General features: G+C 40.7%; 1 gene segment (V, D, J or C); it reads left to right on the top strand.

Moving 5' to 3' along the window:
• The first annotated feature begins 330 nt into the window (after positions 1–330).
• On the top strand, positions 331–21,223 carry LOC148138803 (Ig heavy chain C region, membrane-bound form-like). The segment is given in 7 exon segments: positions 331–469; positions 10,947–11,252; positions 14,352–14,663; positions 16,608–16,916; positions 17,372–17,701; positions 20,498–20,625; positions 20,765–21,223. Coding segments are annotated over 7 exon segments (1,413 nt in total).
• The last annotated feature ends 4,346 nt before the right edge of the window (positions 21,224–25,569 follow it).

Raw genomic sequence — 25,569 nt, 5'->3', positions numbered from 1 at the left:
TGTCTCACAGTGATATAACTGGAGTGACACTGCAATTATGACCAATACAAAAACCTATTCAGCCTCCATTGTTTGAAACTAGTCAGTGATTACTTCTACAAACCGTCTTAACTTGCAGTCAGTATTAGTTCTGTGCGGTTTAATGCCAGTATCACTATTTAATTCGTGAAAGTGTTTGGGTAATTATTGATACACCAGTTGGGGATTTTGAGAATCAGCTCATGTGTTACTCTGTGAAGTATAAAACAGTATTAAAATTTATCAAGTATGATCAGAATTCACTAGCGCAATTATGTGATGAAGATTTATCATGACTTTATTTTGCCTGTGGTTCTGAAAATTTAAAATGATGGTAGATTTTTGATTAGTTTTATGCAGAGCTAGTTATTGTGTGACCCAGTCCAGAGAATGTAACACTGTGACTATCTTGATTACTGGGGCCAAGGGACCATGGTGACAGTGACTTCAGGTAAGACCCTTGAACTTTCTTAGTGACTTTTTAAAAACTTTCTATTCATGTGACTAATTTCTGAATTAAATGAAACTCAGATTCTGTGCTGAGTTTGGTTTGGTTAGGATTGATTTTTGTTCAGACTGATTACGGACTTCAGTTAAGGCTCAGCAAATAGTTACAATGGGGATGATGGAGTCAGTTGCTCGTTGTATCGCTTTTTTTTATCAGATGTGCATTCTGTGTGGCTGGGTTACTTGAAACACCTAATGTCTCTTAATCAGTCAGCTATAAATAATGGTTAATGTCAGTGACACCCTGACTGTGAGTTTTATTATCAACAACAAACGCTAAGAATTCAAAGATGTTCGAGATATTACTAAACATGATTAAAATATGCTAAAATATCATTATGAACTTCGTGAATATATGTTCTTACCCTGATTATATTTTCTCATTTATTTTGTTAATTTTGTTGATGACAAGCAGGTTAGAAACTGTCATAAAATTTTCTTGCGGTGCTATATTGCATTCTGTTGATGAGATTCTGAGTTTGTTTTACTTGATTCTGTTGAATTGAGTTGATTGGATTTTGGCTTTGTTTTAGTTGGTTCGGTTTGAACTGTGTTGATTGGATTCTGACTGGTTTTACTTGGTTTTGTTGAATTGTGTTGATTGGCTTTTGAAATTGTTTATTTGATTCTGTTGAATTGAATTGTTTGGATTCTGATTATGTTTCATTCAAATCTGTTGTTCTGAGTTGATTGGATTCTGGTTTTATTTTCCTTGATTCTGTTGAATTGAGTTGATTGGATCTTATTCAGTTTGTGAAATTGATCAGCGTTTTCATGCTTTCTGTAATCGGTGTTTTCTCTCTGGTGAGGAGATTGATTCTCTGGATTACTTTTCATTACCAATATTTGTGAAGTTCTTTGGTTTTTCATGAATCATTTCTGCATTTGTTAAAATTATATGACACATTTTTCTCTGCTTGATTGAAAACATTACATCCATTTGTAACGGTCTGAAAAACAACTTAAGGCAGAAACCCGGAAGTGTGAGAAATGAAAAAACAAACGAGTTTTTAATGCATTGACTTTAAAAAAAAACTCAGTTCTAATTGTAAACTAACTGAATTTTGTTTTGAGTAGCCTCATTCAAAATAAAATTTGGGACTAAAATCTGAAACTGCAGAATTGATCAGATTATGTAATTGAAGCTAACTTAAAATTATAATGTGGTAATATTTGTCCATTCAGTAATTTTGTTTTGATCATGAAGTGATTAATCAATATATGCCTTCAACCGCTCTACTGTGCGCTGCACAAGATTGTCATGATCAAGAAGGGTGTACAGGTTGGAAATAAATTGAACTGTTGCCAGAAACGTTACAGCTTTAAGTGTTAAGTCCCCTCACAAACAAAGCTGCTGTTATGACTTGTTATGTCTATTCAATTTAATCAGTAGTTTGCTGGATTCTGAGCAGCTTTGTTAGACTTCAATTTGTTTTTTGTTTGTGAGGTTACATCATGTTCTTGGTTCTGTTGAAAATGTTTGCAGAGCTAGTTCTGCTGCAAACACATTGATCTGTTGAGGAGGGACTGTGCTTGGGTAACATTAAATATGTTATATTTGGGAAACCGTTTCTGGTTTCTACATTGTTTTTGCAATGTTAACATGGTTGGTGACAGTGAACCGCTCCAGGTTCCTCATTCAATGCAATCAGCATGCGAGGTGAAATTTCATAAAGCCTAATATTAAGTGAAAGGCAAATCGCAAAGGTTTTAGAAATGAACGGAAAACAGATACCTTCGGGCGCCATTTTTATTTAAAAGTAATAATTAAGGATTAATCTAATCCATGCTTTACAATCCAAATTCAGAACCCCACTATCTAGTTCAATCACAAGGTGTGTTTTTTTTAACAGTTTACAAGTCATAGAGAAATATAAATAGAATTCCAAAAGTCTAATGTTCTAATAGTTCTTGCTCTTGAGCAAAAATGCCATGACTGTGTTGGAATTGATCAACACACACCTTTCAATTCCGCTGTACACTACATACATATTTTTCTGGCTGGAAAAGATCATTGGCAAAGACCATTTGGAAATTCTGCTCAATTCTATGAAGAACAGGTCAGTTTCACTGCTTTGATCAGTTTCACACGTAACTTGAGTTAATTAATTGTTATGTCCCTGATTAAACTGGATTTACTGGATAAAATAAAACATTAACTGAATTATTTAATCTGCACAGTGCTTTAGGTGTTCCCAATCTGTGCATTTTAAATAAATAGTTACATTTTCCAACAAAATATCAACTGAGGAGTCATTATTTCGAAACAACTGCTATAGTGAATTATGTGACCAAGGCCAAATTTCGAAATAATTAAAATAATCCACTCATGAACTCGCAGGGCAGCATGATGTCTCAGTGGTTGGCACTACTGCCTCACAGTGCCAGGGTCCCAAATTCGATCCCACCCTCGGGTGACTGCCTGTGTGGAGTTTGCACATTCTCCCTGTGTCTGCGTGGGTTTCCTTCGGGCGCTCTGGTTTCCTCCCACAGTCCAAAAGATGTGCAGGTCAGGTGATTGGCTGTGCTAAATTGCACACAGTGTTCAGGGATGTGTCGGTTAGGGTGCATTAGTCAGGGGTAAATATACATTAGGGGGAATGGGTCTGGGTGGGCTACTTACTATTCAGAGGGTCAGTGTGGAATTGTTGGGCCAAATGGCCTGTTTCTATACTGTAGGAACCCTACTTTTAAAACCATGGGAGTGCTTGCTGCAAACGCAGAGAATTCATTTCACATCGATGTGTTCAGACGGATGCAGAGTTCACAAATTTGCAGAAGACATGAACTAGAGGATAACAGAGCACATTGTTTATTCAGACACTGAAAAGAGAGTAATATTTATTTTAATTAATATACTTGACCGATTTATTGCAATGTAGCGATCGGAAGGAATCTGCTCACATTAGTTAAGTGTGACAATCATTTAGATTAGATTTCCTGCAGTATGTATCGGGCTTTTTGGCCCAACAAGTCGACACCGACCCTCTGAAGGCTAACCCAGCCAGACCCATTCCCCTACCCTATATTTACCCCTGACTAATGCACCTAACACTATGGACGATATAGCATGACCAGTTCACCTGACATGCACATCTTTGGATTATGGGAGGAAACCCACGCAGACACAGGGGAGATTGTGTAAACTCCACATAGGCAGCCACCCGAGGCTGGAACCGAGCCTGGGTCCCTGGATCTGTGAGGCAGCAGTGCCCACATTTACTTAGACATCCGCTAAAGCGGGCAACTCCAGACAGAAGCATGTTTTCAATTCATACCTTTTTAAACATTTTCGTTCATTAAAAGCAGTTAACAAGAAAATGACCTTGCCCTAATTCCTTCAACAGAAATGCTTTCCACACTGGAATGCAGTATTGACTTTATGCAGTGCATGCAAAATCTCCACTGTTCAAGGAACGTTTTAAGAATATGTAAAAATAATTTAGAGAATAATCCATTTCCTCAGGATCTGTGCTTTAATTGGCGATATTTCCCACCTCAATAATTTTGTTAAATACAATGACTTATTAAGTTTATTAACTCAGTGGTTATTTATGTTCATTGTGAACACATTCTTGTTCACATTAATCCTCTGGTTAGTTCCTCTGATGAATGTTCAATTACAGTGAATATATTTGACGTGAGGAGTTGAGCAATGTATCCTCTAGGATTAAGTCTGTTGTGCAGTTTGTTTCAGTGCTATGTCTGACTAACTTGTCAATGGTCCTGACCATTTGTAAATTGTCCAGTTCGGATACCTGAATCTCAGACAGTTCAATTTCATCTCGCGCTTCAAAACCAGTTTTATCTGCCAGAAATACAATATTCGATTAGGTGCCCCAGAATTGAGAGCCCTGACTAAGTTGTTCCAATCAGAACGAACGTTTCAGGAACAAAAGACAGATAGCAAGAGTTTTGAAATTGGTTGTTGGCAACAAGAGATATTTGATTGAGCGAGGCAGAGGGAAATATGCTGTATATTTTCTTTGTGCCTCAGTTATGCAGGACATATTCCGTGGCACAATGTAGAATCAGAATTTTTTTGCATCTTATTATTTGAAAACCTATTATCAGCTTTTAATGTCACTGGCAACGGTCATATTACACTTCAAAACATTTTAATCTTTTCCAAACTAAGTCGACCGTCTGGTGCAGCAACATTCACAGGGGAAAGAGGAAGGGAGTTCTAGGTTGGAATCCAGTGACAGTGAATTGATGGCAATGCAATTCCTAGATTTATTCCGCTGTAGTTCCCATAGAGTTTGAACAATTTGGAGCTGCTGTCAAAGCATTCTTGGATATATGTTGAAATGTTACTTTCATTGTACAAACATTCTGGAACAATCCCTGGTTGTTGGAAGGTGATAATAACTAACATGGTTTATGTATTGTCAAAACATGTGGGCTGTGTTCTCCGTGATAGTGTCAAGCTCATTGTGTTCAGGTCTGTTGTGATGTTGTAGTAGAGTCCCTGATTCTGTGCCAGGTGGCTTGTGTTCACTTACAACCTGTTAGAGAGGTATGTAACACAATCTCTTATCAGGTTACTTCAGTGCAAGAAAGCAGATTGACATGTCTGGGTGTTTGTTGGAATTCCACTCACAGAGGCCAATGAAATCTATTCAATCGCAGTCCTGACTTGTGTCTCTTAGATATTAAACAGAAATTTGGTGGTTAGCAGCTTTTTCCAGATCAATATTTGTTCACAAGCTTTTGGGCATCGCTAGATGGGGTTAATGGAGTAAGTGCTCAAAGAAATCCCAGCTTTTGATTTGCTATTCTAACAATATCATTTATAACTAATCCAGAATGAATCATTTTCGAAGCATATTTGATGAGATTAGGCTTAGGCTGGTTTACTTTATATTAAACCAGTGCTGTAGCTGAATTTGATTGTTCAGTACGCTGGGAGTTCCGCTAAATCCAACACTTGCTGCAGATGGTGAAAGCTTTTCAGTTGGTCTTCAATTGCTATCTCAGACCATCCAGTACCTCTGCTAAGAATTCTTTTTCCAACAGGAGTCAAGCCAACGTAATCACTGTTTATCTCAACAGGTGTGAGCTCTTGTGCCAAAAACATGAAAACAATTTGGTGAAGGGGGGGGGGGGGGGGCGGGGGTCTCTGGATGCGAAAGGTTAACCTTGCCTTCTCTCCCCAGGAGCTGCTAGACCTGCTGAGTTTCTTCAGAAATTTCTGTCTTTATTTTGGTTTTCTAGCATTTAATGTTTGTTGTTCCATTGAAAAAAGTTCTGTTCGATGAAATACGTTCTTCAGAGAAAAGATGCATTTGAACAAATTGCGAATGTTCAGAGATATTAAATATCAGAGAATCATTGAATTGGAGCGCCCTGATCTCGAGCTGTAGTTTCACAAGAAACTATTATGAAGTAACAACACACTCCAGAGCGCAGTGGCTGCTGTAATTGGGTGGAAGTTATTTTGATCACTCAGATAGAGAATGTCAATGATCCCGTTCCAAATAATCAACTGAAGGTTTTTTTTTAAAGCATGTGTGAAACAATTAATTTGTTGAAATATTTTAATAAAAAGTGTTCACCGCCAGTGCTAGCTTAATGAATGACACAATGAGAGGAAGGTCGGAGCAAGAGGAGGGCACTCAGCCCCTCGAGCTGTTCCACCACTTACTTAGATCATGGAGCATCTGTGAGCTAAATCCACAGGTCTCCCTTTGGCTAAAACTCTTCAACACCTTTGATTAACGAGCAAAAACTATCCCAGATTTACTGATTTGACTGCCCGTAACAAAGGGAGACACCATTTCTGAAAGACATTCCTGTGAGCACTGTGACACAATGAGGCTGGAATTAATTGCTCATGAAAGTAAACTTTAAATCTCTGACAATTTCCAATTGAAACATCCCAATCATCATATTTCATTAATTTAACACTATACTTCCCTGGAATAAAGAAATATAAAGTGTGATTGCTTTGCTAAAAATGCGGGAAGCTTCCTTTCTATTGTATGGTTAAGAAATAGCTCTGTTCATTCAGTGAAAACACAGTCAAATCACACAAAATGAAACCACGTGCCTCAAATAATTTTCAATTCTTCCAGTGGTTGTTTGAATCTCTAGACAGGTGTGTAAGTGTCCGACTTTTTATATCGCCTTGAGAAACCAGTTATCATCAGTCTATTTGAATTGCTGAAGTTTGTGTGGTATTAGCACATTCACAGCGCTGTTAGGAAGTGGGCCCCATGGCTGTGATTGAGGAAGAGGAAACGGCAGAGAAATAGTTGAGAGTCAAGTTGAAGTCTAATTTGGAGGAGAGCTTTCAGTTGAAGCATTTACACGCATGTGCGCCCTTATCCTCAAGGATCACAGCTTTGGAACATGCTGCTGAAGAGACATGTCAGCATGCAAACTGGAAGCTGAAGAAGGCCCCTCGGCCCCTCTAGAATGCTATTCCATTCATGGGATCATCATGAATCTTGCTGCTCACCAGTCTTCCCAACACACCGATAACATTGAACCTGATTGTTTACTGTTCAGCAAAAGAATGGTGAACCTTTGGAATTCTCCACCACAGAAATTGATTGAGGACTAAACATTAAATGATTTCAATAAGGAGATAGATTCCTTCAATCCTTACAAAAATGCTCCGGATATGTGGGAGAAAGGCAAACAGGGTACAATATTGGTTGAAAGCCATGAAAACATTGAATGGGACATGGTTTGTAAGTTTGCACGTAACACCAACATTGGTGGTATAATTGGCAGTGAAAGTTATCTAAACGTACAATGAGATCCTGATCAGCTGGGCCAATGGGCTGAGGAGTGGCAGATTGAGTGTAATTTAAATGAATACGACGTGTTGCTTTTTGAGAAGTCAAATCAGGTCACAACTTACAGAGTTAATTTTAGGGCACTGGGTAGTGATGTTGAACACAGGGCCCTGAGGGTCCAGACTCATAGAGTCTTACAGAGTTCATGGTAAGGCACTGGGTAGTGATATTGAACACTGAGGACCCTGAGGGTTCAGACTCAAAGATTCTTGAAAGCGTTGTCTCAAGTAGCTAGTGTGTTGAAGGCGTTTGGCACATGTACCTTCATTGGTCAGAGCACTGAGTGCAGCAGTTGGGGCTTCATGTTGTAACTGTCCAAAACATTGGAATGAACTGCCAGAGGAAGTGGTAAATGCAGAGATAGGTCCAACATTTAGAAGACATTTGAACAGCTCCAGGAACTGGATAGGTCTGGATGGATATGGGCCAAAGGCAGGCAAGTGGAATTAGTTTAATTTGGGAACTCTGGTCAGCATGGATGAGCTGGACCAAAGGAACTGTTTCTGTGCTGTACGACTTTATGACTCACTGACTTTATGGTGGAATAGGCTCAAAGTTGGAAGGTGGTGAGCAAGTGAGGGGCTAGATTTGGCATGTGGGAGAGTTTGGGCTGCAAGGCTGTGAGGTGTTGGCTGGCTGCTGGGTAAGCTTGCATGCACTCTGTCTGGCAAGGTGGCATCAAGATAAATGGTAATGGTCACAGGATAATTTGGTCGAATTGTGCTTGGTAGGTGAGGGGTAGTTTGAGCTGAAATGCAGGAGGTCTGTCTTTGCCAGGCTGGTTTATGGAGAGGTGAGCAGGATGCCAGGCTAGTTAGTGTAGAGGTGGGCAGAGTGCCAGGCTGGTTAGTGTAGAGGTGGGCAGTGTGCCAGGCTGGTTAGTGTAGAGGTGGGCAGAGTGCCAGGCTGGTTAGTGTAGAGGTGGGCAGTGTGCCAGGCTGGTTAGTGTAGAGGTGGGCAGATGCCAGGCTGGTTAGTGTAGAGGTGGGCAGGATGCCAGGCTGGTTAGTGTACAGGTGGGCAGTGTGCCAGGCTGGTTAGTGTAGAGGTGGGCAGTGTGCCAGGCTGGTTAGTGTAGAGGTGGGCAGAGTGCCAGGCTGGTTAGTGTAGAGGTGGGCAGAGTGCCAGGATGTTTCGGGGGTGGAAGGTCACTGTAATGAAGTGACAGGGGGACGTGTTGTCTAAATGCAAAGCTCGGAGTCTGGCAAAATGGTGGGTGGTAAAGCACAGATGCGAAAGGAGCTGGGATGCAATGTGCACAGGTTGACTTGGGTAAGGTGAGAGGTCAGTGATCAAGGGCTGAGGTCATGTTTTGGGTAGTGGGCTTTTGTCCGAGGTTGTGAAAATGATGGTGCCAGGTCCAGTCAGGGCCAGATTCACCATGGGCCAGGTGCAGGGCGGCAGGAGTGTAAATGAGTGAAAGGGATTGAGATCATATGTCCATCTGGAATATAGAATATAGAACATTACGGTGCAGTACAGGCCCTTCAGCCCTCAATGTTGCGCTGGCCTGTGGAACCAATCTGAAGCCTATCTATCCTACACTATTCCATTTTCATCCATATGTTTATCCAATGACCTTTTAAATGCCCTTAAAGTTGGCGAGTGTACTATTGTTGCAGGCAGTGTGTTCCATGGCCCTACTACTCTCTGAGGAAAGAAACAACCTCTGACATCTGTCATCTATGTCCTCTCCTGCTAGCCATCACTATTCAAGGAAAAAGACTTTCACTGTCCACCCTCTGTTTATCTTTTATGTCTCAATTAAGTAACCTCTCAACCTTCTTCTCTCAAATAAAAACAGCCTCAAGACCCTCATCCTTTCCTCATTAAACCTTCCCACCATACCAAACAACATCCTGGTAAACCTCCTCTGAACTCTTCCAAAGCTTCCACATTCTCCCTATAATGTGGTGACCAGAACAGTACACAATACTCCCAAGAGCAGCCACACCAGAGTTTTGTACAGCCGCAGCCTAACCTCGTGGTTCTGAAACTCATTCCCTCTATCGATGAAAGCCAACACAAAGTATGCCTTCTTAACAACTCTATCAAACTGGCTGGCAACTTTTAGGGATCTATGTACATGGACACCGAGATCTCTCTGCTCAGCGACACTACCAATATGGATTGCCTTGGATGTGTTTCGTGTGATAGGGGTTGTGTGTTCCGGGCATGAATGGGTGTATAGCAGGGTAAGGTTTGTCAATGTGAGTGGGAATTTAGGTCTAGACAGAATAAGTGCAGTGGTTAGTCTGAGACATGAGGTTTGGTGGTGAACTGTGTGTCAGTTTGATAGTTATTAAAGTTAAAGATTACTTGTTCATTTCTCAAATCATATTTACGTAAATACTCAGCTGTAACACTCCAAAGTCTCTGAACCTTAATAGTCCTCCATTTTTCAGAGGCCTCCAGAATTCAGATAATTGTAAATGAGATGTTTCAACTTCCAGCCAATTGGCATGAGTTCAGCCGTGACAGCCATCCTCCCCGTCCCAGTGCTCAGCTCCTGCCTGTGCTGCTGCTGCAGCGACCTCCGTCCCAGAGAGAACATTCTGCCTTGCATTGATAAGTGAGGAAGGCTCACTGGACCTGATTTCCAAGTATGGGGACGGCAAACACGAGGGGACACAACTTTAAAGTGAGGGGAGATAGGTATAAGACAGATGTCAGAGGCAGTTTCTTTACTCATTGAGTAATAAGGGTATGGAATGCTTTGCCTGCAACGGTAGTAGATTCGCCAAGTTTAAGTACATTTAAGTCATCATTGGGCTAACATATGGACGTACATGGGATAGTGTAGGTGGGATGGGCTTCAGATTAGTATGACAGGGCAGCGCAACATCGAGGGCCGAAGGGCCTATACTGCGCTGTAATGTTCTATGTTCTATGATTCACTTTGACTTCTCTCCGGGGTACTGCCAGCTGTTGGGTATTTCCAGCAGCACGGCACCTCGTGGGGCAGCACGCTGGTTCCGTGGTTAGTGCTGCTGCCTCACAGTGCTAGGGACTCGGGTTCCATTCCAGCCTCGGGTGACTGTCTGTGTGGAGTTGGCACTTTCTCCCCACGTCTGTGTGCATTTCCTCCCACACTCCAAAGATGTGCAAGCTGGGGGAATTGCAAATGTTGTGTTCAGTGATTGGGAGTTTAGGTGCATTAGTCAGGGTTAACTGTAGCATAATAGGGTAGGGGAATGGGTCTGGATGCGTTACTTTTCAGAGGGTGGGTGTGGACTTGTTGGGCCAAATGGCCTGTTTGCACACACTGTAGAATTTCGATGAATCTGCATTTCCTTGGTTTGTATTTTGTGAAACGTCTTTGCTCTTCACAGCAATCCAGTGAAAGTGTCAGTTGGTGAGATCTTCAAACAGTTACTGGGGTGGGATCAGGATGTTCTTCTTCCGAAATTATATGGCAATGGTCGAGGGCATGTTTCTAAAGAGGGAACCAATGATCATGATCAGCAACTGATAGGAAACAAAAATAAACCCCAGTTATGCTGTCGACTTCAGCGGGAGCATACTGGCAAACGTTTACAGCTCAGGATACATTTGAGTAACTGATAAGGTCAAATTAACAGAAACTAACATGCTCAATTGGTCATTCTGTTGTAGAGACACCGTCTCCCCCCACGCTTTATGGCCTGGTCTCCTCCTGTCAGGAGCACAACACCGGTTCTGTGATCTTTGGTTGTTTGGCGATGGACTATTCCCCTGACGTCACCAAGGTAACCTGGAAGAAAGGAGGGGAGCTAATCACGACTGGATTGAAGACTTACCCATCAGTGAGAAACAAGAAGGGAACCTATACCCTGAGCAACCAGTTAACCCTGCCCGGGTCAGCGGTAGATTGCCCCAGCAAAATCTCCTGTGAGGTTCAACACAGCGGGTCACACAAGAGCAAAGTAATGCCATGTCCAGGTAAGTGTTGTGGGAACTGAGATAAACAGATCATCTGTGATTAATATGAATAAGGCATTATTTATAACCGTTTTCACAGAATCACCTTATACAGCACAGGAAAAAGGCCCTTTGATCCATCCAATTCACGCCTATCAATAACAGCCACCTAACTATTCCAGTCTCATGTGCCAGCACATGATCCATTGCCTTGTGTGACTTGCCCTTGCAAGGATACTTCATACTTATTATGAGGGGCTCAGTCTCTACATGACTTATAGGTGCTGAGCTCCAGGCTAACACCACCCTCTGTTTGATTTTGTTTTCCCCTGAGATCCACTTGGAACCTCCTGGCCTTACCTTCACCCTGTGCCCCTGAGGCATTGATCTCTCCATCAAGGGGAAAGGTTTCATCCAGTTTACCCTGTCTATGCCTAAAATAATTCTAGACATCATGATAATCTTCTCCCTAATTCTCCTCTGCTCCAAGGAAAGCCCCTGTCCATCTAAACTAGTTTCATAACTAAAACCCTCCAACCCAGGCAAGATCCTGGCAAATCTAATCAATACTGCCTTCAGTGTAATCGCATTCCTTCGATAACATGCACACAACGCTTCAGTATGGCCTAACCAGTGTTTTATTAAGTTCCAGTATCATCTCACCACTCTTCATTGTCAATGTCTAGGCTAATAAAAGCAAATATCCTCCCACTTTCTTAGCCTCTTTATCCAGACGACACAGTACGATAGGGAATCGGTGGGTACATGCACCAAAGATCCTCAGGCCTTTCCAGGGTTCCACCATTCAAAACGTCATACCTCACAGATTCTTCTGCCGAATTACATCACCTTACATTTATTCAGAATAATTTCCATTTGCAACTTTTCTCTTCACATACAACCAACCCTTTTATATCCTCCTGCAATCTAAAGCCATTATGCTCATGATTTACCAACATGACAGTTTTCATTTCATCTGTGAATTCACTGGTTAATCCTCCTAAATTTGAATCTCAATCATTGGTATGTAAGAGAAATAGCACAGAAATCAACCCCAATCCCTACAGAACACCAGGAGACATAGATTTCCAGTCACCCAGACACCCGATGACTATTTTCCCCTGCTCCCATCACTCAGCCAGTTCTAGATCCAATCTGTCAAATTAACTCGGATCCCATTGGCTCTGATTATTGCTATCATCTGGACATCGAGTTATCTCTATGAAAACTACTATCAAATTGTTACACATGACTTCCTCTCAATAAAACCGTGCTGAAAATTGTTGATTTATCTTCCAAATGAAGACTAATTTCACTTCTCAATAGTTTCCTTACCACTGAGACTAGCTTGACAGATCTGTGTTTTCATTATTTATCCCTTCCTTCGTCCTGCATAACAGTGCAACGTTGGCTGATCTACACTCACTCGGCACAACTGCTGTGGCCAGACAGGAATTCTAAATTATTGTCAGCGACCCAACTATTTCATCCTTTGCATCGCTCAACCGCTTGGTATACTTTTCATCTGCCCTGGAAATATAACCACTTTTCATTCAGCAAGACAACACAGAACATCACGTCATGTGTCCTAATTTCTGAAAGTACATCACAATACCCCTCCATGATTTCTGTCCCCACATTGTCCCTCTTCCTAGTGAACACTGACACAACACATTCGTTTTGACCACAACCAAATCCTCCGGCTCCACTCCAATAATAACACTTAATGGGCATTACTATTTCCCGAATAATTCTTTTATTATGAATGAGTCTGTAACTTTTAAAAATATTTTCCTTTATTTTGATTGCTATTATTTTTTCTTGGTCTTTTTTGCTCTTCTAATTCCTTTGTCTTTCAAACTTCCCGTTGCATTTTCTGTACTTCATATTAGTTTCTATTGTTTTGAGATTTCAGTATAGACCGGAAGCCTCCCTTGTTTCTCTTTATCTCCCCCTCCATGCCCTTTGGTGTCCAGAGCCCGCTGCATTCTTGGTCACACGCAGTGGCTTCCTGGGAAATGTCCTCCCTGTGATTTTCCTATCTCTTTATGAAATGTGTAACACTGCTCTGACTCAGATTTACCAATAAGTGTCAGCTTCCAGTCCACTCTGGTCAAGTCATTACCTGATCTTACTAAAATTGTCCTTCCCCTTTTCAGAACTTTGGGCCAATTTCTATTCCTTTGCAGTACAATCTGAAATCCAACTGATTTACCATCACTGTCTGCAAAGTGCTCCACCATTGGTGTTTTACCCACTGGGTCCACTTCATTCCCTAAAGTTAAGTTCCGGTTCACCCCTCTCTTGCAAGGTCTGGATTAAAATTCTCTGTATTAAACACATACTTTGTTCAAATATTCTCCTGGGGGCATTTTCAGAATTGTGCTCCCTCTAAATTTTTGACAAAATGAATATCCAAGCCTATGCTGAGGAAGTTAAAAACCTCTTTTCTCAATCCCCTATTTAATTTACATGTCTCTGAAATTTGCCCATGTATTTGCACTTGGTATTTTGGACCAATAGTAAGGTCTATCGTGCTCTCCCAGTAGTTATGTTTGCTGTATTTTGGTTTTGAAGTACTGTCCATTTGCCTTTGTTCAAGGAGGTATCCATGATTTCATTTCTCTTTACAGCCTAAAATACTCTTGTCAGAATTGCGACAGAAGCAACATTCTGTACCGCACACCCCCGCCCCCATCATTTTCTATCTTTCCCTGTCTCGCCTGAAGGCACTAAATCCTGGAATATTGAATAGCCACTCCTGCCCGGCTCTCAATATGTCTCCGTGATAGCAACGGCATCATATCTTCATTTATGCCAGTAATTCGTCTGCCTTGTTCATCAGACTCTGTCATTAAAACGAATACCATCCAACGTTGCTATCTCCCTTCTGATGTTACCGGCCTATAGTTTCTGTGCCTCCTTGACTCCCTTGCTGTGTCCTCTAACTTTAGCCTTTCACATTGTCCTGCTGGTCTTTCTGTGTGGATCCCAGCTTCTCCAGCACTCTGCACAATTATGATTCCTGTGACCATTAACCACAAGAAGCCTTGATATATGAGAACTGATTGTATTTGTTATGAAATTCGTCGGATAATGTATGCGATGTGTTTCCTAAAGGTACAGGTCCTCTCCCACCAACTCTTCTCCTAACTGTGAGCTCCAGTGAAGAAATCGCAAGCAGCAAGTTTGCAACCGTCGTCTGTTCAATTATCGCGTTCCATCCGAAGTCAATCTCCGTGAGTTGGTTGAAAAATGGCCGACGCTTGGATTCTGGCTTCTTCACGTCTCCCGTGTGTGAGGCGAACGGGAACTTCTCGGTGACGAGTCGGCTGATGGTCCCTTATGGTGAATGGTACAACAGCGCGGTCTATACCTGCCAGGTCACTCATGGAGAGAACACTCAAAGTAAAAACATCACCGCACTCCAGGGTAAGAGACACAGACTGAGAGAGCTACAAATCACTCTGAACTCTGATGTGAATCAAACACACTAATTTATCAGGCGTAGTAAACAGCACGGTACAGCTTCTCGTTTCCCAACATGCCACGTATCTCATTTCAGTTTGAGTGTTACATTAGCATTGCTCATAATTCAACCTTTTGGCAAGTCAGAAAAGCAGGTTTCCTCTCTGTTGAAGATAGATAGAGAGACAGTGAGCTTTGTTAAATAGTTTGTTGCCTGACCATGCTGGGAGAGGCATTCAGAGTGCTGAATCCTTGCCTGGTAGCCGCTTCAAGGGTAAGTTTGGGGTGGAGGGGGATATTGGAGAGATATCTGATTGAAACATAGAAAATACTGAGAGACTGAGGTCGAGTGAATGTGGAATAGATGCTTTGACTGGTAGGCGAGACTAGGACCCAAAGGCACAGTCTCAGGGTCAAAGGGGCACCGTTTAGAACTGAGATGGGGAGGGATTTCTTCAGCCAGAGGGTGATGAGTCTGTGGAACATGTTGCTGCAGAGGGCTGTGGAGGCCAGGCCATTGTGTGTATTCAAGCCAGAGATAGATCGGCTCTTGTTTAGTACGGGGAGAAGGCAGGAGAATGGCTTTAGCCCGAAATCTCGATTTTCCTGCTCGTCGGATGCTGCCTGACCTGCTGTGCTTTTCCAGCATCATTCTGATCTAAACTCTGGATTGGCCGAACAGCCTTATTCTGATCCTCTATCAAATTGACGTGGTTAAAATATGCAGTGACCCTTACTTGAAAATAAATCAAAATGTGTTCAATTCTTCATTCCCTGCTCAGGAATGACCTGTTTATTGGACATTGTACGACATCGATTTTTATCTGGTACTGAGCTCTTTAACTTTATTTATGGGATCAGACCACAGACCAAGTGGCTATCACATTTGATGAACTGGGATAAACGTGATCTCACTGAGCTGCTTTAAGATGCTCTCTGTAATTAGTGGATGAAGCAGGAGAATAAATTCTGGTGGGAATGCTACAATAGGGATGAATGAACTAGGAACTCGAGACAGGCTGATTTAGCCTGGTTTGGGGTGATGATGTTTACACAGTGAGTAGTGGATGTCTATAAAATTAGTGACATTTCCATCGCGTTTGTAGATTAATTTAAGACGCTTTTGTTTGTTTTTTTTCTCTCCTGCTCTATGAAGAAATTAAAAAATGCAGCTTGGTAAATAAAGTGAAAGTACAGACCAGTTATGAACTAACTGAATGGAGGGAAAGACTTAAGGAGATGGGTGTCCTTCTCAATATCCAATGCTGTACTCAATGTCTTGTTTTCAGATCTATTCCAAACACAGCCCACGAGGAACAATGACATAAATTAGAGAATGACATCACACCAATAACGCAAAGTATTTTTAATCATGTTAAATATAATGAACAGATTTTCCATGGCTGTTCACTGCTTCTGTAACACTTTAGAACTCTGCAAAGAGAATAATAATTATTTATTATAATCTGTCCAAAATTTGGGATTTGATTTGGCAGTCAGTGTGACCAGCAGCACTTGCACCTAAAGGTTATGAACATGGAAATGAACTCATTATATTCAGATTACTCTTGTCACAAGTATCAATAGATGGTCTTAAGTGAGAGACAAACTCCGAAAGAAAGGTCATTCCATGGGTTACATGATGGTATCTTTGATGATTTTACTTTTTTCACAGGTTTCACTTGTAACAAAGCCAGTGTTCTTTCGGAATAATTACACAGGGTATGTCCTAGGTAATCACAAATGTTTCACAGATCAAAATACATCAACAATAGTAAGCATCATTTCAGAATAGTTGGAGTTGCCATTTTGAAGGTGGTGTCTTCACCCTGTGAAGGAGTAATCTGAAGATTGGCTGTTTGTATCAGAAAGGGGCATTTTTCATTGACTTTGATTTTTGTTTCATAGAAGATACCGAGTGCCACCCTAACACCGTTAAAATCCTCCCACCGCCAGTAGAACAAGTCTTACTGGAGGCGACGGTGACGTTAACCTGCGTTGTGTCCAATCTTCCTTCTGGAGTCAATGTGACCTGGAAACAAGAAAAGAAGCCTCTGAAATCAGAGATTGCTGAGCAGCCTGGACAGAATCCCGACAGTGTGATCAGCAAATTAGACATTTCTACTGAAGCCTGGCTGAGTGGCGTTACTTTTGAATGTGTGGTGTACCATCAGAATCTACCGACTCCGCTGAGAGACTCCATCCACAAGGAGAAAGGTGAGCGGTGAGATTAAAGCACAAAGGATCCCTTGTGTAATCCAGATCCAGTTACATCAATGGCAGGCTTTGATTGGAAATGAACCAACACCGTTGGGTGCATTAACGATGCATCTGAAGGCAGGATAGCTAAGTAGCTGATTCAGAAAAAGATGGACCAAAGGATATTGTATTCTGATTAAGTCAGATAAGGTGGGAATAAGCCTGGGTTGTGACGTCACCATCAGCAATGACAAATGGACAGAATGCCCTCGTTGTGGGCTGGAAACATGGAGACAACTTTCACATTAAACTTTCCTTTTTTTACTGAACAGTATGCGTACCATACTGCTCCTTTAGAAAACGAAAGTGAATAAATCCCAAATTAAACATGGCGTATTTTAATATTTAGTGAAATTGTGATATTGGTTCAGGATTTTTTTGGTTGATTTATATTTGTCTCAAATATTCTGCAGTGATTAATCCGCTGGAGCCATCAGTGTCGGTCCTCCTGCCACCAACAGAAGAAATCTCCGCTCAGAGGTTTCTCTCCCTCACCTGTTTGGTGAGAGGTTTCTCCCCCCGAGAGATCTTCGTCAAGTGGACAAACAATGACAAGCCAGTGAATCCCAGTAACTACAAGAACACCGAGGTGATAGCGGAGAGCGACAACACCTCCTTCTTCATGTACAGCCTGTTATCCATTACAGCGGAGGAGTGGGCCAGCGGTGCTTCTTACTCCTGTGTGGTGGGACATGAAGCAATTCCATTGAAGATCATCAACAGAACAGTCGATAAATCCAGCGGTAAACCGAGTTTTGTAAACATTTCACTTGCACTGATGGACACTGTTAATTCATGTCAATAAAAATCTCAAAGTTGCATTTAATAATTCAACAGAAGTAATGAAGTTTTATTTCCTCCAGTTATGAGTTAAATACTGAATTAGTTGTTTCTCACCCTGACTTACATTCCATCTGTGTCGTTAAAGTCGATTATTAACAGGTCTGTAACAAGTGTCTTGTGCAGTTAATGTTCTCTGCTCAGATACACCCTGGGTCAGAGACAGAGTAAAGCTCACTCATTGCAGGATTCCACCAAGTACCTTATTCATCCTAAATCCCTCTGTGACAAAATCTGACAATGTCCATTTTATGTCAAGAGTAGGGCACGAGTTTTGAACTTGGTGTTTTTGATTCCCCCGATTGGACATTCTTACAAAATTCATGTCAGTGTTAAACTGCCAAATTGCACCAATTGGAAATGTAAATTTAAGACACTTTAAAATTAAATTTGATTGGAACATACCAATCGTAAAGAGTGCCGAACAGTTTGAATGTAACCTTTGTTTCTGGGGAACTGCCAGGGATTTTGCGCCAGCGCATGAGTTGACAGAATGTATCTTCACTTTCACACCAAAGAGAATCAACAGAGAAGTTGTTGTGGAGCAGAGGGGAGGGGAACGATGAATGGTCTGTCCTCTTGCTCCCTGTGCAGAGTTTTCATGGTGGATGTCCTCTGTAATGTAACCCAGTTGCGAACAGGAACAGTCAGCTTCTTGCTTACTGTCCAAAGATTTAACATTTCCATGCAAAACAATACCTTTGAAGCAAGTTAGACACGCTTGGCTCTGTTAACAAATGATTAACATTGATTCCCATTATCCAAAACTGGTTTGCATCGTCCCGGTTTGAATTCCATAGTTTTGTCTCAGTTTTCTGGAGCACATGGGATCAATTCTGGTATTCGAATACCTGATATCATTTTGTTTCACATACGGAACACAAGTAGACATTTTCTAATAAACATATTCAGAAATGTTATCTCTGGGGCAGTGGGGATTTGAACTGACGCCTTTTCTCTCAGAGACAGAAGTTCTATCACTGCAACAGAAGAGTTGCTCATAAAACGCTTATCTCTGCACGACGATGGGAAATGTTTCCTGTAACACCAAGGTCAAATCTAATTATGGGCAATGCATTAAAATTAGAACAATAAATTAGAATAATGAAAATTGCAGTCTGGTATAAGAACAGATGCAGAGAGATGATCACAAATACACACGTAATGACACATATTTATGTGCACACTCAAATGTGCATATAGATAAGATGTCACACACGCATACTCGCACAGAGCCACACATGCAAGTGGTACTTGAACACTCACCTAAGCTCATACAGAAACTCACATACACCAAAAGAAAATCATTTGCACAAATGACCAGGAGGACTCACATATAACCATGAGAAACATCGACACACGGTAACACACAAATGGGCATGAATACATATCCATTCATACAGCACAATGCGTACAGACATACACACATGAACACACAGATACAAATTCCGAAAAATGTCCTCCCACATGTCAACTCACACAGGCACGTAAGTGCACAGAGATAAACATTAACATCATTATCTTCCCATTTTCCGAATCACAAACATACGATGACAGAGGCAGCTGAATTAGTTATTTTTAAACCACATTGATCAGCATGTATACAATATCACACGCACACACAAATTCAGAGTCTCACATGCAGGCACACAAGTGCATAGATGAACAAATAGAGGGGCGTTTATTCAATAAGGGTAATGGGCACAAGGATCAGCAAGCATCCACAAACAATAGCACAAACAAGCTGATCAGGAGATGGTTTGGGAAAGATTGCCACACAAGCAAACATCATCATCTAAATATAAACATCCATCAAAACATAACATTGCATGCTAACATTTATTAAGCATAAACATGAAAATAACCCAGTGTAGGGAGGATCTGAAACAGACACATAAGCACACGTTTTAGACAGCACTAATGAAAAGTGAACATTCACAAAGACATTACAAGAGAAGCATAGGCAGCAACGAAGTGGCATATTAGCATGATGATGCTTATACACTGGGAAAAGACCAAACTTTAGGTGCACAAACACATGAGCACACCAGCAGTAAAGGAACAGGAATATGTTTATTCATGCACAGACTCCAACATGGGCTAGAGTGAAGTAAGAGACTCTTATAACCACATACACAAACATTAAAGGGAAACCAAACACACCAAGCAGTAGATCAAATAAATTAAGGGACACACGTACAAAAACTTATTCCTAAATATACAGATCCTACAAACTAAAATACGAAGCAATGTCCTGACTGTGATGTCACTTATATTCATGATTTGCCAAGCAATTGGTCACCAATATAAAAGATGAGAATCACATTTGAACCTTTATTCAGTGATGGCCACAATTTTCAACTAAAGTGCTGTCACTGCCTATATTTATAATATAATAATTAAAATCATCATTCGTAATAAGCATTCCTCAAATAATAATATCCTTAAATAATAGATGAAAAGAAAAATAATTTAAAACGTTCTGACATGGACAATGAGGAAAGAACATGTGCAGTTAGTATTTGTAATTTCTTGCTGAGTCAATAATGCACTAATAGAACCAGATAAGAGTCACACTTGAGAAATACGTGACTGCTTTATGAAGATGTAATGGTCTCCAATTACATGACTTGGATGCAGATAGATCGATATGGATCAATAAACAATCTAAATGCGTTCTCTCGGCTTTATATTCATAGATTCAATAGATCGCACTTGGATTGAAGACTATGAGGATGATAACAGCAACATCTGGACAACTGCTTCCACGTTCATCACCTTGTTCTTCCTGAGTATTTTCTACAGCGCTGCCGTCACTCTGGTGAAGGTGAGAATAATCACATCTTTCTCACGCCAAGCAGCCCAATGTGTTTTGTGAAATCTCTAAGTATGCCATTGAATAAACATTATATCTGAAAGTCCCTGATCATAAATATCTGCATCATTGCTTTCTCTCTCTTTTCCAGGTTAAGTGAATGAGTTGTGGACCCCTTTGATTTTCCTGATCTGCTTATCAAGGTCTCCGAATTCCCAATCTCCAATCTGTCCTGTTGCTGACTCGAACAGTGAGATTACTTCAGTTTATCAGCGTGGAACTGAGACAATTATTGATGGATTTTCCTTTTTACTTTGATATCTTTGAGATGGTTGTGGTTGGAAGAACTTGTAGCTTCCCAGTTGTTTGAAGCCCGTTTGTTTTGTTTTTATTTGTTCCTTACTCAGAATGGTTGGCTACCCTTTCTGATGAGCCTTTGTATTGCCTTTCTTGTGACTGTTACTAATGTACAGAAAATCCCCAGCTCACAGCGCATGTGTTCTCGTCTCAATGTGGCATCCAGCCATTATATTCACTTCTGTTAGCTTTTAAATAAACCTTTTGGATAAAAATGCTTTCTGAAATGGTTAATAAATCTCGAATGAATATGCACTAATCTTGAGTTTGCTTAATTCTTTCTTCAAGGCCAGTCAGTAATAATACATTTACCCACATCCTACTCCTTTCCCAGCCAAATACTTTCACTTGTTCTTTTTGATTGTATTTTATCCAGTCATTTAGTTTAATGCTGCGCTACCATGCAGCCCACTGATGTAAATACATCTTTCACACGATATGCCTGATGGAACACTCCAGAGGCAGAATGATTAGAGAACATTTCCGCTTATGCACCAAGGGTCACGGCCTCGGGTCACCTCATGATAATTTTATAGGTTCCACCAGAAGCCGAAAAAAGGCAGACAACGGAGTTTGAAAGTTTACTCTACACTGTCTAAACTAAAAGTACTCCCAATGTCAGGGCAGCCTGGGTTAGTAATGCAGAAATCGCCACCTAAAGCGCCCAACGAAACATTCATCAGCCAAAAATGTCAACGTTCAGTCAGGTATTCAGACACAACACGTGCACAATCCAAGGGCGGATTCTCAGAACTGGAGTTTTTCTCACACATAAATCTCATGGAGCGCAATTCCTGGGATCTACTTGACACACCACACCTGTCAAATCCCAGGGAATGAGACTGAGATCTGTCTGATACAGGGATATTACTGAACAGCAACCCTCAAAAATAATAAATCAGAGGGCGCTGTGATCAGGCAAGGAACAGCTCATGAGTACTTGAAATATTCAGCCATTGAGATCTTTATGACGCAAGACGGAATTGAGAACCAATCATAGCAACTATTCACAGAGTCTGGAAACTATCAGCAGAGGAGAACAGTCCCAATTTCTCAGAGTTGGTGAGGTGTATCATCCCGGGAATAGTGTTGTGAATCAGTCACGCACCCAATCTCATAACTTTGCATTTTTTTCAAAAACATGGCACCTGAAACTAGATGCAACATTCCAGGTGAGACAAGAGACTTTTTTATTTCAGTTTAACATAATTGCTTTGTGTTTGTTCTCTACAGCGTAGGGTGTTGAAGTAGGGTTTATTTGCTCTTCTGTCCATGTATCATGGTACATTCCCTGATTTGTGCACATACACACGGGGGATCCTCTGCTCCTGCACCCCTTTGGGTTTACCCCCTTACTATTATATGTTCCCCTGAGTTCATCGCAAAACAAAGAAGCACGTCACACCTCCCTGAGACTGAGATCTGTCTGACACACCGATATTAATGAATAACAATCCTCAACAATTATAAATCGCAGATTGATTTCGATCAGGGAAGGCAGAGATTAGAAGTTCTGGAAACCCTGCTGCTTTCCATGTCCTTTCCCACAAGCCGTCTGTCAAGCTTTGAAGCTCTTAGCTGTTCTTCCAATATCCTAACATTTTATTTTAAATTGCTATTAATATTTTTCTGTAATTTAGTATTATAGACCAAAGCACAGGTTGAACCAACAAGGACTCCAAACACTGAATGGAGTTCGTTTTTTTAAAATTATTGTTTCTATCCAGAATTTTCCTTCCATACAATGTAACCTTTTATTTCCCATCACCCAAGTCACCCATAGTATCTTTATTTTCAGCTACTAACCAACACCAGTAAATTGAATAATTTATGTTCAAAGTCCCTCCCATCATCAAAGGTACGGCAGAAGTAGGAAGAGCTAGAAGGAGATTGGAGTCAATTTTTCTTGTGGTGAAACATTACTACTGTTCTAACACAAGGTATTTCTGAGGGATGGTCTAGTGAAGCTATGTGGATGGAACTCAGAAATAAGAAAAGCATGATTATTTTGATGCGATTGTAATAGTCCCCCCAGTAGTCAGAGTGAAATTGTGTAGAAAATATGTCGAAAGATCTTATTTATACGTGCGAATAATAGGATTGGAATAATAGCAAATTTTAACCTTCCAAACATAAAGTGGGACAGCCATGGTCTTAAGAGCTTGGATGGTGAGGAATTTGGTCAGTGCTAAAGTCAATTTTCTTCATTAATATGCAGATGTAACTATCACAGAAGGAGCAAACCTGACCTACTCTTGTGATAAAGGCAGGGCAAGTGACTGAATTATTAGAAGGGGAGCTTTTTGGGGCCGGGGTCATAATTCGATTAGTTGTAAAATATTTATGGAAAGGATTGGCATTATATATAAGTTAAAGTTCTTAATTGGACGAAGGCAAATTTTGATAGTATGAGACAAAAACTTTCAAGGGTTGATTGGAGTAGACAGTTTGCAGCTCATGGGACGGCCGGCAAGAGTGAGGCTTTCAGAAGTGAGATAACGAGAGTTCGGCGGCGTGATGTTCCTGTTACTGTGAAGATAAGGCTGGTAAGAGGAGGGAACACTGGAGGAATAAAGATATTGAGGCTCTGGATCAGATTAAGAATGAATCGTATATTAGATATAGAGAAATGAGATCAAGTGAATTCCGAAGTGTACAAGAGGTGCAGGGACATTGTAAAGAGGGAAATGAGGAGGGCAAGAAAGGAAAATGAGATAACCTTGGGAGATAATGTTAAAGATAATCCAAAGAGATTCGACTAGTACATTAAGAGCAAAGGGGTAGATCATAGTGTCATAGAGATGTACAACTTGGAAAGAGATCTTTCAGTCTCACTTGCCCATGCTGACCAGATATCCTAAACCAATCTAGTCTCATTTGCCAGTACTTGGCCCATATCCCTCGAAACCCTCCTATTCGTCTGCACACTCGGATGCCTTTTAAATGTTGAAATTGCACCAGCCTCCATTGCTTCCTGTGGCAGTTCATTCCATACACACCATCCCCTGCATGAAAAAGTTACTCCTTAGGTACTTTCAACTTTTTCCCCTCTCACTTTAAACCTATACTCACGAGGTTTAATGAGACTCCACCCATCCCAGGGAAAAATACCTTGTCTATTCACTGTATCAATGCCTCTGATGATTTTATAAACCTTTATATAGTCACCCCTCAGCCTCCAACGCTCCAGGGAAATCAGCCCCAGATCATTCAGCCTCTCCCTATATAACTCTACATGGCTGTGAATATGTATAAGCCTAGAGGGATGGTATCATAAATCATGTTACATTTTATATAAACGCTGTTTTTTTTCATTTAGTTTAAAATGGAGGTTGGGTGCCTTTTCAATTTCATACCAGTAGCACAGAAAGACCTGGGGAAATAAACTGCAACAAAAAAAGAAATGGACAAAAGTGATTGCACTACGGATAATCTCACCATATCATTCGTGTAAAAAATAATTCCCTGTTTTGACCTTGAAGTTAATAGGGTCTATTAATTAGTCCTGTGTGTGTAATAATTTTCATCTATCTGTCATTCTACATTTAGTTGTTATAGTTACCGTGTGGATTACTGCACCTCTCTAAAAATTCAAAACAAAATAAAGTAAAACTGCAAATCAATATTGTATGTAATTACGAGAAAAATAATTAGCAATTCAATGACACCAAATTGGAAAGGAATGTTGAAATGTAGCCAATTCTGAGGACTACAAGAAGTTGCAAGAGATCATTAATTAATTTACGGATTGTTCAAATAATTAGCAAATGAAGATCCACACAGATAAACGTAAGGTGTTACATCTTGGTCGGAATAATGTGCAGGTCATTTATTCAAAGATGCACGTCTAAGTGAGGGAGACAAACAAAGGGATTTCAGACACTAACAATTTCACTACAGGTTCCAAAGGCCATAAAAATGCAAACAAGGCTCTAAGCTTTATCTCTAAAGGGATAGATTTGAAAGTCGGGTCACTTTAGAAATTTGGTTGACTATAATTAAGAGTATTGCCTGCAGTTCGAGTTGACATATTATAGAATGTATGAGAGAGAGTGAAGAGAAGATTTATAAGAATGCTACACAAGTTTCTGGCTGTGTATATCAAGGAAGAATTGTTGCGCTGTTCACTTCTCGCTTGTAAAGAAGGCTGACAGTTCTAAAATAATGAAAGGTTTTGAAAAGAGAAAACATTTCACTACGGGGTAGAACATAACTAGAGGCTGTCAATACAAGATGGTACCTCAAGAAATCCAAAAGGGAACTCAGAAGAAACCTCTTCACTGAAAGAATGATGAGAACGGGGAATATGTGACCAGACGGAATAGTAGAAATCAATAATTTAGATGTATTTCAAGGAAACTAGGCGAGCACTTGGAAGGGATGGGAATAGAGAATTACAATGGGCGATTTAGATGAGGAACGATGTGAAACACCTTGAGTGGAACATAAGCGCTGGCATGAACTGATTGTGCCAAATGGTCTGTTTTTCCTCTGTAATCCTATGTAGAAAATCACCATTGTATGAAACAAAAAGTGTATTAAGAACATCGAGAAGAATTATAAAGTTTCTCACAAAAAGGTCTCAAGTATTCAGCACTG

Source organism: Chiloscyllium plagiosum, unplaced genomic scaffold (assembly GCF_037043375.1).
Source record: "Chiloscyllium plagiosum isolate Xiang-an unplaced genomic scaffold, Cpla_swu_hap1 HiC_scaffold_39, whole genome shotgun sequence".
Taxonomy (NCBI): Eukaryota; Metazoa; Chordata; class Chondrichthyes; order Orectolobiformes; family Hemiscylliidae; genus Chiloscyllium; species Chiloscyllium plagiosum.
Note: the sequence above shows the minus strand (reverse complement) of the source record. Positions and strands in the feature narration are given on the sequence as shown.